A 15,304-nucleotide genomic window follows, 5' to 3' on the forward strand; every position below is an offset into this window, starting at 1 on the left:
TTCACAATTTAAAAACTAAATTCTAAACAAGGCAATAATTTCTCTTTTCTCTTCTTATTAGGCGAAATGTTCCATGGGCAGAAGATTTCTTCGACGCTTAATTTTTAACATGCCCAGGAGAATATTAACCACATCGGTGAACTTATCCCAACAGATGATTGAAAGGATTTCTCGAAAGTAGTATGCTGTTTGAAAAAATTTGGTTTGTATTATATTAATATATAGTTTTAATTATAATTAAAACTAGTTTTTTTTTTTAATATTAAAGATATAAAGCGAAATCCACTCCATGATAAAGGTCTTAAAGCGAAGGCAGGCAGGTCCTGGACCTTAATACCTTTATAAGGATAAATCCCCCAGTAAAACAGCACATGGTTGTTTAATGTTTACTTGTATTATTGATTGTTGTCAACACATTTTTGTTCGCTTCGATTAGAGAGAGAGTACGAGGTTAATGCAACGACTAGTATGGGAAGAAGGCGAATTCGAGGGGACGAACAGATAGACTGGTGTGCAGGTTGAGGCAGGGACGAAAGGTGACTAAGGGACTGGCAGGCAGTGCGGCTGCATCGGGACTCCTCCTCCGGAATCCTCCCTAGTGGTACTTGGCCACCGGGAAGGTGCGCGTCTGGCGGCAGGACACCAAAGCGTCGCCCGATTGTCCTTGTGGACAGCGACAGACCGCCAAATGGGCCTTTGGCTCGCAACTGGCACCGGTGGCGCACTTGCCGATGCAGGGATCGATGCACTGGTAGTTGATGCAGGCGCGGTGGTCGGGACACTCGTTGTTGCTCAGGCACTCACCCTGCGAAAAGAAGTGTATTGCTAAATATAATACTTGATTGGAATAGTGACCTCTAACTTAAATAAGTCCCTATCATTATTATAAACATGTTATGGTAAAATTATAAAAAGTTAATAGGTAGGTAAATATTTCTGAATTATAAGCAGCAACCCTCTTTTTTATGTTATTTTTAAAAATCGGATAAATTTTCTACATTTTATTTTACCCATGTAATGTTTGTTTAATATTTCGGAACTACATTTAAATTTGATAAAAAAAGAAAATTATAATAAAGAAAAGAACAATATAAGAAATACCAAGTTGATAAAACCTTTAAAAAAATTAAAAAAATGCTTTTGCTAAAGAAAAAATAACTAGCACATCAAGGGTTTTTAAACTTCGAAAGCTAGACTTTTTTCTTTCTAATTTTTGCTAATTCTTTTTTTTTTTCATTATAATTTATTTATTTTAATATCTATTTTACATATGTTACTCAAAACTTTATTTTTAGCTAGTTCCAACTGTTGTATTTTATATATTTTTTAAGTTCTCTAATTTTGAATTCCCAATTTGATGTATTTTTTTTTATCAATTCCCAAATAGTGACTCACCCGGCTGCAGTGGCTCAGCGGATTGCCGGTGTGTCCCGGCAGGCAGTTGCAGACGGGTCGCTCCCGCCCGGTGTTGTCGTGGCCGGGCACGCAGATGGCGTTGTTGCCGCACGGATTGGGGTCGCAGAGATCCTCCTTGGTGAAGGGTCGGCAGCGGACGAAGGGGTCGCCGGTCATGTCCCGCGGACAGCTGCAGACGGGCGTCAGGCCGCGCAGGTTGCAGTCGGCCCCGATGCCGCAGGCTCCCTCGCAGGTGTTCTTGCAGATGCCGTAGAAGCAGGCGGGTCGTCCGGCGGGACAGTCGGCGTCTCCGTAGCACTCCGGCCGGCACTCCGTGTAGGGACTGCCGATATATCCCTTGGGGCACTCGCACACCGCCCGGTGGTTGCTGACCGTCCGGCAGGTGGCGCCAGTGCCGCACTGTCCGCAGGCCGGAACGCACTTGAAGTTGGTCGAGCACATGTCCCGGCCGCTGCAGTCGCCGTCGTGGTCGCACTCATGGCGACACCCGCTCAGCGGATTGCCCACGTAGCCATGGTTGCACGAACAGGTGGGCACGCCGTTGATGATCTCGCACTTGGTGTTCACGCCGCAAGGACTCGGATGGCACTGCTCCTCTGAGGGCAAATTTATTAGAATTTACAATTAGTAAATAAGTAAATTAATGTGTAAATAGTTTAATGGCAAAAATAAATACAGCATATTGCATGATTTCATTTGAAATTATTTGAATCAATTTAATAAAAATATTTTATACGAATAAGAAAAAAATAGAAAGTTTAATGGATCGTATATTAAATATTCTTCACAAAATATCATATCGGAACTTTTGTATGTTGTAGATACGATCAACACTAGTTTTTTAACTCCTTAAGATGTGTTTCTGTTTATTTAAAATCCTTTAATTAACCATAAATTCTAATATTTAATATAAATAAGAACAGCCATGTAAGTAAATCAAAGAGAAAATATTTAAATTGAATACATAACCTAAGGGTGTGCAAGGTTTTCTTTTCTAAGTTTTTACTCCATTTTAAATATTTTAAATATGTATGTATTGATTTTATTATAGTTTTATAATTAAACGTTATCTTTGGTTATATTCTTCCTAATAATTATAATCAATCGAATTTGTTCAAAATAATATTATATACTTATAATCCTAAATATTGCAACATGCTTGAATAACGCATTAAATAATAAGATCAAATTATAGAAAAAAGTGGTACTTAGAAGTTATTCCTACATAAGAAAAAAAATCCCTATGGGTGTCACAGAATCAATTTTGTTTTTAATATAATTTGCCTTAAATTTATTCCAAATTTTGTAACCATTTTAAATCGTTTAGTCAAAGTTTGTGGCACAGGGAAATGTGTGTTTCCAGTAGATGGGAGTAATGGCTATCACCAAGTGTTGGTCCTGATTTAGTACGACCCTCTGAAGGTTTTGCCCAAAGAAGTCACAGAAGAAAAAGTCCACCGAGGCGCCCTTTCACCTTCCACCTTTCACCTCATTTCAACCCCCTGTCAACATCCGCTGTCGCCGCTGCCCAATTTTTGATTTATGCCGGGTCATATGACTTATGTTCCGGCCGAGGGTTCCGCTTTAACCAGCAAGAAAGCGACGTCAGTCGGCCCAATAATTGGGGGCCACGGCACTCAAAACGTCGAAATAGAAAATCACATTCAAATAGCCAAAATAGCGCTCATTTATGCGCATATTTTTGGTTTCTACTTATATTTTCTTTTATGTTTATGCCAATTGTTGTTCTTCTTGGTCCTTCTTGATTATGATGATGATGATGATGATGGTGCGGTGAGCAAGCCGAGAAATTATTTTCCGTTGTTTTCCGTTCCGATGGCAAAAGTTTCGCCATTATCAGGCCTTTTCTCTTACATTTCCTTTTGACATAATTTGCGAGGAGTATACCAACTTTCCAGCGCCGAGAAAATGTATTGTAATGAAATCTAGAGTTTATTTTGAAAATCGATTGCAAAATGTCTTGGGGGAAAAAGTCTCGTTTAAGACGAAAGCTCTCTTTCATTTAAACCGAAATATATATCCATTACTATTATTACAGATTAAAGACTACAGAATTTGAACTTAAATTCGTGAAAAAGTATTTAAGGTAAATACTTTTGGAAGTTTCCGGACATTGTCAGCCCGCAAGGAAATGCATCTCTGCCAGGCTGCTTCCGCTTCTCGGTAGGAAAAACAATAAACGGAATGGAATCCTGAAACTCAAGCTCAAGCTCCTCCCAGTCCCTGTAGATTGTTCGTTTACAATTATTGTTTTCAAGTCAGTTGCTAATTGGAAATGCAAATAAATATTGTATTTCAATGGGAATTGCACGCAGGCGAGGGACTTAAATTAAAGCAACACAGAAGGGGATGCGAGTGAAATCAAGAAAATAAATATCGATGGGCGGTTAAGATGCAGAAATCGCAAAAAGGAGTGCAAAGTGCCGGAGAAGGAGAAAGAACACGAACACGTGAACCGAAATGGGAATGGGATTGGTCTTGGAAATCCCAAATGAGCAACGAGGAAATTCAATTTATTAATGCCGACTTTCTTTTCTTTTTAAATCTGAATCTGAAGTATAACAACTAAAGAAATTCATGTCGAAAACAATATTCTACTGGAACTTTTACGTTGTAAAATGGCCTTTAATTTATTTTCACTTTTCCCTGCTCTCAACTTTGATTGAGCGAAACGCTGGAAAGTTTGCAAAGAGTTTTAAGAGTTTAGAAATAAAATCTTTAGGCTATAGAACAAGAGATTTTCTCTGAGGAATGCACTTTGGATTGAATAACAATTCCCGAAGCTTTTCTATTATTAAATAAATTAAAATGGATTAGAAAAACAATGTTTAATATGTAATAAAAAAAAAGACTGCAAAGAGATTTAAGAGCTAAGATTGTTTTGAATAGAAATATACTGTGAACATCGAAAAAATCATTATTAAATTAAATAAATAAAAATGTAAATTATAAGAAGTTGCATTTTCAATGTGTTATAAAAAATTAACAGTTTAGAAATAAAATCTTTAAAAAATAAATAAAATTTATATGGAGGACCTCGAAAAAAATAATATCTAAATAAAATAAGTAAAGACTACAATTTGAAAAACAAGGTTATAGAGAATTTAAATTTTGAATGTGTAATAAAAACTAGGTTTAAAAAACAATTTCTAGTTTTATTTTTAGTGTAGTTGATCAAGCTATCTTCTCCCTCAGTAATTCCCCAATTGACCGACTTTGAGTGGACTGACGACTGCTACCTGAATTCGTTAGCGGACCTGAACAGGCTTATGACCATAATCGGATGTTGACTTGGGGCCGCGGGGCTACCTTTCCGTCGGTTCCCAGCTGGTTGGCCTTGGGACTCGCCCACTCGCCCACACGCCTGCGTCCTTGATCTTGACAATTATAAAACGAAATGCTACGCTAATTACCATAAAATTACAAAAGGCCCCGAGTGCGATTCTGGGCAAATGTTGTTGGGCGTTTGTTATGGATTATAACCATTATTATTATTGTTATTATCATTGAGCGCGAAATATTTCATTATGCAAGCCCGAATCCCACATGCTTCGCTGGCCCAGCCCCCTGTTTTTTTTGCTGATATATTTGGCCCGATTTGGACAATACCAGTTGGATTCGCGAGACGTCAGTCCATGGACAAAAGGCGATTCGCAAGTGGGTTGCACTAAAAATATTCGCACTACAATGTCGGCTAATTATCTTGTGTTCTGTCAATCAAATCTATGGGCTTCCGCAACAGTCGAATTCCCACATTATTTTAACTCATTATGAGCAATAATAAACAAACATGCTGTTGTTTACAAATAGCTAACTAATAGGCGTTGATTTTTAAATAGTTTTAGGTATTTTTGCTTTGTAATTCCTTTTCCGGGCCTTTTTATAATCTTTAACAATCTTTAAAGAAATACATCTTAAGCCAGTTCGACCTGATTTCACCTGTCCTTTAAAATAATCAGGTTGTCAAGGCCTCCTTTTTTATCAATGGCCATTAAAACGATGATTGTAAGACCCTTTTCAGATTTATATTATATATGTATAAATCTGTTGAAGGATTTTGGCTATGGAAGTGTTAGTACATTACCTACTTTTTAATAAAATGTAATAAACATGTAACAATTTTCTATAAAAATAAGGGATTTTCAAAAATTTGTACATATTAATAAAATATCATAAAAAAATATTTATAAAATATATATGAAAATCATATAAATTTTCTATGGCTCTTAGTAAAGTGAGAATAATTATTTCTTGTAAAATAAAAATCTATAATGTGACAAAGAAGGAAGGTTGACTCTGAAGCAGATGTGAAAAAGGGTAAATACCGGATGGGATATTTCAGAGTTTCAGCCAAACCGATTGACATGTGGGCTTCGCGCGATTCTTATGACACCCCGGATATTACGCTGTATTACTGGAACTGGTAGTGGCACTCACCCGGATCGTTGAGGTGGCAGGCGTGATAGGGGTCGCCATTGTAGCCCGCTGGGCAGCTGCACACGGCCACGTGGTTGCGGGCCTGCGAAGGGGAAAATTCCGGTGGTCAGAATGGGGAGGCAGGGAGAAAAATCCCTTTGGCGGACTCCAAACTTACGTCACAATTCGAGCCAATGCCACAGGCACCCACGCAGGGATTAACGCAGCGATTGTCCTTGCACTGCAGGTCGCCCCGGCAGTCGACGTTGTCCAGGCACTCGCCGCGATTGCAGTGGGTGAGCGGATTACCGCTGAATCCGGGCGGGCAGGAGCAAACAGGACGTCCTCCGGAGGCCTCCTGGCACACGGCATTCACGCCGCACGGATTCCCGCTGCATCCGCTGCTGTACGACTGTTGGGCTGTTCAAAGGGGCGAAAGGAAGAGTGGTGGTGAGGTGATGCACAGGTGCAGCGGTGATATCTATCTATCTTCCATATATTATATTCTATATATTCTATCGGTTACAAGGGGTTAGCTGCTACAATTACTAAATACGAGTGATTTTTTTTTTTTCAGTCAGTGCTGCGCGGTGCTCTCTTATGTACATCGTGTGCTGGTGCAGGAATATTACGTATACGCAAGCGACAACGGAAATGTTCTGTAAATACCACGTGTGTAGACCGGATCTCTATAGACAACCCGCTGCAGGGATCGCCCATCGCCGTATGTGTAGTATGTACGATATGTGCAGTTCACACAACGCTTCTCGATCTTTTTACCTACGGCTAGTTGGGGCAAGGACCCAATGGCCACCGCCACCAGTGCCACGAGGAGGAGCTGCTGCTGCAAGAAGAGAATTAAAATTGAAAAAATCTATGTACCAGAAAATACTAATTTTATTCCTGGAAATATATTACAATTATTTAATTTTTAATATATTTTTATTACATCAAGATTCCCAATTTGAGAAAAAAAAATTAAAATGATTTATTTAACAAAACTAAAAATGTAGAAAAGATCTGTGTACCAGAAAGTACAAATTTTATTCCTGGAAATATATTTTAATTATATAATTATTGATATATTTTTATTACTTCATTAATACTTAATTTTTTTTATTTGATTGTATAAATTTACCATATTTAATTTTTTTAAAAGAGACAACACTGCGAATGAGTAATAATGTGTAGGTGCGTTTGTTTAAAATATATGAACTTGCATGCATTCTGCATTTTTGGTTTCGTTCCAAAAAAAAATAGCATTGAGTTTGCCAAAAACTGTCATTTATTAAAACCATCAAGCCATATTTTTAAAAACGAGTATTTTCGTACCCCAAAAATTAAATTTCCATTTTATTTAGTCGATTCTTTAAAGGCCCTATGATTACATCATTTTAATTTTTTTTAATTAATTATTTATTAAATAATTTTAATAAGCAGGAAATTTACTAAATTTAGAAGTTATAGGGCATACAAATAATTCGATTTAAATGAAACAAGTTAATATCTATATTATATTCACAAAAATGTTCGAAACAAGCCCCCTTGCGGGTTTATGTGTCATCGCCACGAAGTGAGAACACATTATTCGAAAAAGCCCAATAACAATTGACTGACCGACAAACATTAGTTTGGACTTCCTAATGGGATTCTGCTGCCTGAAAGTAACTTGAGACCATATTTGGTTTAGCCGGGCAACGCGATGAGATAACGATCGATGATGATATGGCTTCTCGGCGTTCAAGGTGCCGACGATCATTGTTTGCGGATGACACATAGGAGATAAACTTGTTGTCCGCTTCTTTGGAAGTTCAATTCGGGCAAAAAAGCATGAATCAAATCGGAGTCAAACAATAAGATTATGCAAATTGACCGGCTGCCTTTTTGAATTACTCTGGGCGACCAATATGGATAGTCCGCATATATTCGCATTAACTAAGTTGTCGATCATCACACGTATATGGGTTGAGTTTGATCCACTGAGGGTGGGAATTGAATTGTCAGAGGAAATTGGATTTCTTTATTCGTATATTTAGTGGGGGAATTTGTAATCAGATTACATTGTTCGAAGGAAGTGAATGAGGGCCATGTTTGGTTCTTGATCTGTTCACGATGTCCATCTTTGTAAATGATGAGTTTAAAAATATATTGGCACTGGTTATTTGCGGGTTATAAAAAACCACCTCTGGTTAAGTGAAGTGGAGTGCTAGATATTAATTGGTTTGTTTTTTTAGTTTTGTCGCATAAGCAAATGAATAATGGGCTTGTTATTTACTTGCACAGCTTAAAAAATTTTGAGTGATTGATCTTCTCAAAAAACAACAAGAATGAAAAGACAAAAGGCAAATCAAAACCACTTAAAAACCAACTGATCGTGGGCTTAGAAGACTTTATGTGGGAACAAGACATTTTTTTGTTATTCTTTTTAATTGATTAAATAGAAATATGAAAAAAAAATGTTTCTCTTTATTTTCTATATTCTTCTAGGGTATTCCGCATTAAAATCGATCGGTAACTGATTGTTAACAGCGTTTCTAGCTAACCGGAAGTAAACATTACGACCAAAACTCAAGTTCTCAATTATCGTCGGGGTTGTCCCTTACTTTTTTTTCATGTTGGCTTATGTTATATATTCCATTCACGTAGCATTTACCTGAATGCATTTTTTACGTGTTGTCTTTGTGCGTAATTTTATCAGCAGTAAAGAAACCAAAATAAGACGAAGGAGAAGTTAACTTGGGCAAGTTTAAACTTATATTTTTAATTTTTTTATATTAAATCTATGTAAGTTATTTATTTTATTTAATCGAAGGACAACATTCCTGATGATGCTGATCAAAAAACATATACATTTACTATGAACCGATAACTTTATACACAAACAAAAAAATAGCAGCAAAAATAGTCTTGATTGGTTGGCTGTATTTTCCCACTGCAACTCACCATTTTTGGGTTAAGTTCTTAGAACTCACTCGCACTACAGCAAATAAACAACGTAAAATAAAAAACAAAAAAAATATATAAATTCGTAAATGGTTCCGTTTTTTCACTGGGTAATGTTCGATTTCAACTGAGTCGGCTTCTAGACGTGCTTGGGCTATTTATAAGGCCGCGGCTCTTGACTCAGGTGAGAAACAGCTGAGCGACGTTGGCGTCATCTCTCAGCTGCTCACCTTCCCCCCTTCCCCCTTCCCCTTTCCCCTGCTGCTACCTTTTATTCCCTTCCTCTCGCACAGAAAAAAATATAGTTTTTTTTTTCGAAAATACCTTTAAGTTCAACAGCTAATGTGATTTATTTTGAAATTTTCCCATTCATTTTTCTTTTTTGGAATTGACAGTTTAGTAAATTGGAATAGATCACTGGAGTCTTAAACCGATTGAATATATCAAATATATGCTCAGATTCTGATGATAAATGGTGTTAATTAATTATACATTTAATAATGATTTTACAAGCCCAAAGAGAGATGATTAAAATTTTAAACAAGCCTAAGCCTATTTATTTATATATATTAAATTGCTGTACATTTTAAGAAGATAAATAAAAATAATACAAAAATAAAATAATATATAAAAATAAATGTATTAAATTGTGACTAACGTAAAAAGGTTAGAGTTGAAATATTAAACATTTAAAGTATTAATTTTTGTCCATTTCAACCAGTTGATCGTAAACTATTTATTTTTCTAAATGCAGCGGCGTTATAGCGAATATTCTCCAAGCATTCTGTTGAAAAGCTTGTTTTGTTGTTGACTTTGCGCCTTTTTCAAGCATTGTGCTGCCCGCTTTCAGTTAAAATCATTTCAGTCTAAATCATTTTAGAGATTGAGTCAGCCGCTCGCTGGCTCATTCATATATTTATTTGTTTGGGCATCGGGCTATTTATAAGCGCGTACTTGACGACTTTGCTTCGGTTTGGCCATGCCGGCTTTGATAGCTGAAGCTCAGTTCCAGTTTCTGCGTGGGCCGCTGCATCCGAGTGCTGTGGGATGATTCCTACTTACTATGTATAAACAGCTATGAATTGGAGGGAACTTGATTGAGAACGGAGAAATTGACAATAGACAGGTCATTTATATGACCAGGATATGCAAAAACAACAAAAAAACCTAAAACAAAGTAGCGTTAAATAGCAGCTCAAACGATATCGGGGTTCCTCTGTTTAAATAATCCTCCTATGGTAAAGTAACTTAAAAAAATAAAAATATTAAGGTCTACATACCTTGTATAAATTGTTTTACAATTTTTTATTTTACAGTTTTTATAAACTAAAAAAATTAATTTTTTTTAAATTTAATTTCGATTAACATTTCTTTAACTAAATTACAGCCTTCTTATTCGCAACGGATGTCCATTATAAATTACTGCGTGAAATATTGAATATGGTCATTTTGAATCCCGTTTTTGTTAATTTTATATCGTTTCAATTTGTTTTGGGTATACTATGAGTATAATATGATTATCATTTCATATCATATTACACATTTAATTAACTCAAGAAATTTGCATACGTTCCAATCTAAAAGCAGTCGGAAATTGAGAATTAAATCGCTCATTTCCGTCGGCCGGCCAAGCAAAAGCCGAAATAAATGAATAGCAAGTTTTCGATTTATTTTAGACAACAAATGTTTTTTTCATACAATTTAAGGTAAATTCGTTAAAATAAAATATATTGAAAGAATTGAAATACTAATCAAAAACCTCTTCATATCAAATTGATTTCAAAGAACCCGCAATAAATACAAACAAAACTGCACTGGAATCAAGAATCAATTAAAATGAATCTTGACATTTGGCTGCGTGGGCACCGAACGGAATAAATAATCGAGATGGTTTGACCTATGGCTATAAGATAATGAACCGACGATTTGGCCAGCAATTTGCAAATGAAATGCTCTAAATTGAATCGCATTAGCCTCGCATCGAATCGATATGCGAATATTCTAGATTCGACCGACAATTGCAAAGTTTCGTTCAGGGAAGAGGACCAATTGGCCGTAATTGAATGGGAATTCACCTGACGACCGATGGCACCTGTTCGTTGGCCAATTTAATTATGCCATCTTGGCGTACAAATCTTTTGGCTAACGCAGCTCTTTTTTGTTTTTTTTTCTGGATGGCCAAGGTCGCGACAGGTTGCCCTGATGGATCAGGTCGGCCTGGGTTCCTATCCTCCTGCTCAGTTGTTGTTCATAATTTATACCACCCAATATCAATCATATTCAATCATGGTGCCTTACTCCGTGTGTGTGCGTGTGTTTTTGGGAGGTCTATTCTTCCCTTGGACGGGTCATTCCCCAACAGATTGCCATTGACAAATGTTTTATAATCAATTTGGCATTATTAATTTGAATACACACCACCTGCGAGCAATCATCCACCCTCTCTCTGTCTCAAAATTGCCTTTGGATACCTTTCCAAGTGAAAATAAACCAAACTGGAAAGGGCTTATTTGCGGTGAGTCAAAACGGGTTTGAAATATATTCAGGGAAAGGGGAAGGTTGCCCCTTTGAACTTGGGACCGGGTTAGTCTTTATCAATGAAGTATATTTTAAAAATAAAATTTTTTTTAAAGAAAGTCTTTTCAACAATGTATATTATTTAAAATGTTTGATTATTTTGGGCATCATCTTATTTAAAATTTTATTAAAATCGTCTGAAATCTACGTGTAATCAACGACGTATACTGTACTAAGTAGTGGGAAAGCACTTTGTATGTCCGTCTATGTTCGTACACCTGGATCTTTAGAATTATAGAAGCTACACATGTAAGCCTTATTTGGCAGGTCGATCTAGCCATGTTCGGTAATCGAGATGACGGCAAGTAGAATCCTAAGGAAAGAGACTTCACAATCTGCTTAATTATATAATTAACATATTTTTATTTGCTTTAAAATTGTTTATACTCAAAATAAATACCCAGAAACCTTTTTATCAAAATCTTTTCCTTGGTAGTTCAGTGGCGTTAATCTTGATAGAAGGACGACTTAAATATATATATGCTTATTCTCTGTCCAGATGGGCCTGCTCTCAAAAACTATTGCCCTTGTAATTGCTGGAATGGGTGCTTCGATTCGGAATCGAGTGGTGTGAAGTGGTGGCCATTTTCCCAAACTTTTTCGGTCTAATTTGCAGCAATTTGCATAATTTGCGGCTGACTGAATAGATAGTCGGGTGAGTGGATTAATGGATTGGCTATAAAAGGGCCAGTCGGAGCTGTTTGAGTTCAGGAGGAGTAAGAAACCTGGAGAAACCTATAGAAACCTGGACAACCATGTCCATTGTGGAAGTGGATTCAACGAGGGCTTTGGTAAGCCATTGGCGCATCTTTCGGATGATTGGATTGCATCCGCCGGATAAGGCGACCATGTGGGGTCGCCACTACAGGGCGTACTCGATAGCCTGGAATTTGGCCTTTCACGTCTGCATGTGGGTGTCCTTCGTGGTGAACTTCCTGCTGTCCAACTCGCTGGAGACCTTCTGCGAGAGCCTTTGCGTGGCCATGCCGCACACGCTCTACATGCTGAAGGTGATCAATGTCTATTTGAAGCGCGACGAGATGCTCCACATCCACCAGTTGCTCCGGTATCTGGACGGCCGACTGGGCTGCCCCGAGGAGTTCCGGATTATCGGCGAGGGAGTCGCCGCAGCGGAGTTCATATTCCGCGTCATTTTGCGCGCCGTTGTCGGTGTGGTCGTTCTCGGCGTTTTTTACATCTCCCTGGCCAGCGAACCCACGCTGATGTATCCCTCCTGGATCCCGTGGAACTGGAAGGACACCACCGCCGCCTACCTGCCCACCATCATCCTGCACACCTTCGCCCTGATAGAAACGGCCATGGTGGTGCTCAATTTAAGCACCTATCCGTGCACCTACTTCATCCTGATCAGCGCCCACACCAAGGCGCTCGCCCTGCGAGTCTCCAGATTGGGACACGGTCAATCCCTCCCAGCGCACCGCATGCAGGCCATCCTGTTGGGCTATATACAGGACCATCAGATCATTTTGCAGTGAGTATGCGGAAATCAGAATTTTTTAAGGCTCTTTAAAATTTAGTAAAAATATAAGTATATCTGAAAATTTACAAAAAATTTAATTTTTATTATAACATCGAGGCAGACCATATTTGAACTGATTTCAGTCCTATTTACTTAGGGCCTTTTTTAATTTCATAAAAAATAAAAAAAATAATAAAATCAAAGTTCCAAATCCTTAAATTAACTAAGTTTTTAAAAAAATATCAATTTAATTAGATCTGCAATCGAGAAAAATCAAACCAAATACATTGAATATGAAACTAATAGTTGTACTTCGGATTTTCTGAGGGGCAGGAAAATGGTACGTTATATAAGAGAGCTACATATATTAACCTCTGTTTTTTACGAAATCCTAAATGTCCGTAACTCTAAAAATATGTCTTTATTTGCATGCAAAATAAAATTTATAGGAAAAGGTACTCGTTCTGATGAAATGCAATATCACTTTTATATTTTTAAAAATAATAAAAAAACGTTGCTTCGAGATTATCATTTTGTCGCATGATTTTCTTATTCTTTAAGAATAAGTTAATAAAAAATAATAATAATTTAATAAAATGTATCACTACAGTCTGTTCAGATCGCTGGAGAGATCCCTTTCGATGACCTGCTTCATGCAGTTCTTCTGCACAGCCTGTGCCCAGTGCACCATCTCCTACTTCCTGCTCTTCGAGGAAGTGGGGATCATGAGGTTCACCAACATGATGTCTCTTCTGATGGCCTTCACCACGGAATCCCTGCTGCTCTGCTACACGGCGGAGCTCCTCTGCCGGGAGGGCGAGAGTCTGCTGGCGGCGGTCTACAGCTGCAATTGGCTGGACCAGTCGGTCCACTTCCGGCGACTCCTCCTCCTGATGCTCGTGCGCTGCCAGAAGCCGCTGATCCTGGTCTCCGGGATAATAGTGCCCATCAGCATGAAGACCTTTATGGTGGTATGTGCTATTGTTGAAATCTTTTTTAATCTATCACTTATAACATTATGTACTTTGCAGATGGTCAAGGGAGCCTACACCATGCTTACTTTGCTAAATGAAATGCGCAAAGCGTCACTGGAATACAACTAATTAAAAATAAATTTAAAAAAATATTTATTTTATTTAATAGAAATACTAAAATTAATAGAATAATCCTTTACATTGATTTTTAGGACCAACATTGTACAAAGGAAGCTCTTTAAAGGCCAAAGACCACAGAAATATGATTAACAACCGCACTTTCAAGATGTTGAATACCTGTAAGAACCAAATAAGCTTCGACTTCAACGTGAACTAATTATTTTGTTTACTTTCTTTGCCAGTGATAATAACTACTTGTTGCAGAAGAGATAAATCCTGAGAGATCCATAAAACATGTATTGTTTGTTGTCTCACCATTCCTTCCACCGAATCGAGACTTTTTCTGCATAATTATTGCATTTCCAAGCTGCTGGATTGGGATTTTCACTTCGCTTGGCCTTTTAATTATTGCTGCATAATGCAGAAGCTTATTATTAAATGAATTGAACGGAAATTGTAGTAACACAGATTCCTCTGACAGCTGCACCACACGACCACACCTGCACACACAAACACACAGACGCGGGTTCCTTAATAGACATTTTAATTGAAGCCACCCCAAAGTGGGCGTGCCACTCAGCTTATCATATTCGCAAAAATACACTTATAGCATTTATGCGAACGCCAGAGCTTAACTTGTTTTCTTTTTTTTTCGTTTCGAGCCTTTGGTTGGGTTCGAGTTCTGATCATTGCACAGTGTGGAAAATCAACAAAATTATTGAAATTACTTACGAAATTCTTTCGTAAACTTTAATAGCTATTTGTAAATATTATTTCCGAATTTCGGATTTTTTTATGGTTTTTATGTCAAGACGTTTTGGTTGCAGGAGAGTTTTAAAGAATTTTTTGTATTATTAGTATAAATGAATAAAATGTAATTTGTATTCAATAAATGCCAAGATATGCTCTGGATTATCTCAAAAGTACTTCAGATTCTCTGTTTTCCCCATTAAAAAATACCAGAAATAATCAAATTTAGCCCACTGTGCATGGGTAAAGTCCATATAAGTCAATTAATGGATATGAGATTAATGATTTAACCGATGCGTGATTCATTTTCGTAGTCATTGCACTGAATGCGTACTTAAATATTAAATTCCCAGCATAATTGCGTAGCCCATCAGTGCCAATTTAAATGGCTCGACAATAAGCTGGCATAAGACAGACCACAGATACTATATTTTTTATCTCCTTTATTATTCATCTGAATCTTTAAAAAAATGAAAAAACCTTCTGTGAAGTGAGTATAATTTTTATTAGGTGTACCAACAAAAAAAAAACGTAATTCCATAAATGTAAACGTAACATTAAAATACAAATAACGAGAGTTCTAAGGCTAAAACAGTGGAAACATACT

At 37.3% G+C, this 15,304-nt stretch overlaps 2 protein-coding genes across 5 annotated transcripts; one reads left to right on the forward strand and one right to left on the reverse strand.

The window, feature by feature from the left end:
* Positions 1–375: 375 nt before the first annotated feature.
* On the reverse strand, positions 376–8,913 carry aspr (asperous). Of its 4 annotated transcripts, none has more exons than XM_070219113.1 (6): positions 8,797–8,913; positions 6,634–6,694; positions 6,032–6,273; positions 5,875–5,956; positions 1,396–2,012; positions 376–805 (listed from the first exon to the last, which is right to left on the reverse strand). In XM_070219113.1, exons 1-6 carry the CDS (start codon positions 8,797–8,799, stop codon positions 596–598), a joined length of 1,215 nt encoding a protein of 404 aa, XP_070075214.1. In that variant the 5' UTR covers positions 8,800–8,913; the 3' UTR covers positions 376–595. The 4 variants fall into 4 exon arrangements, with proteins under 4 accessions (XP_070075214.1, XP_016996983.2, XP_070075213.1 ...); XM_017141494.3 differs by having other exon boundaries at positions 6,523–6,694; XM_070219112.1 differs by having other exon boundaries at positions 6,634–6,697.
* A 3,215-nt stretch (positions 8,914–12,128) lies between these two features.
* Positions 12,129–13,956, forward strand: LOC108057240 (putative odorant receptor 19b). Its single transcript, XM_017141414.2, has 3 exons — positions 12,129–12,865; positions 13,464–13,824; positions 13,885–13,956. Exons 1-3 carry the CDS (start codon positions 12,129–12,131, stop codon positions 13,954–13,956), a joined length of 1,170 nt encoding a protein of 389 aa, XP_016996903.2.
* Positions 13,957–15,304: the final 1,348 nt, after the last annotated feature.

Source organism: Drosophila takahashii, chromosome X, assembly GCF_030179915.1.
Source record: "Drosophila takahashii strain IR98-3 E-12201 chromosome X, DtakHiC1v2, whole genome shotgun sequence".
NCBI lineage: Eukaryota > Metazoa > Arthropoda > Insecta > Diptera > Drosophilidae > Drosophila > Drosophila takahashii.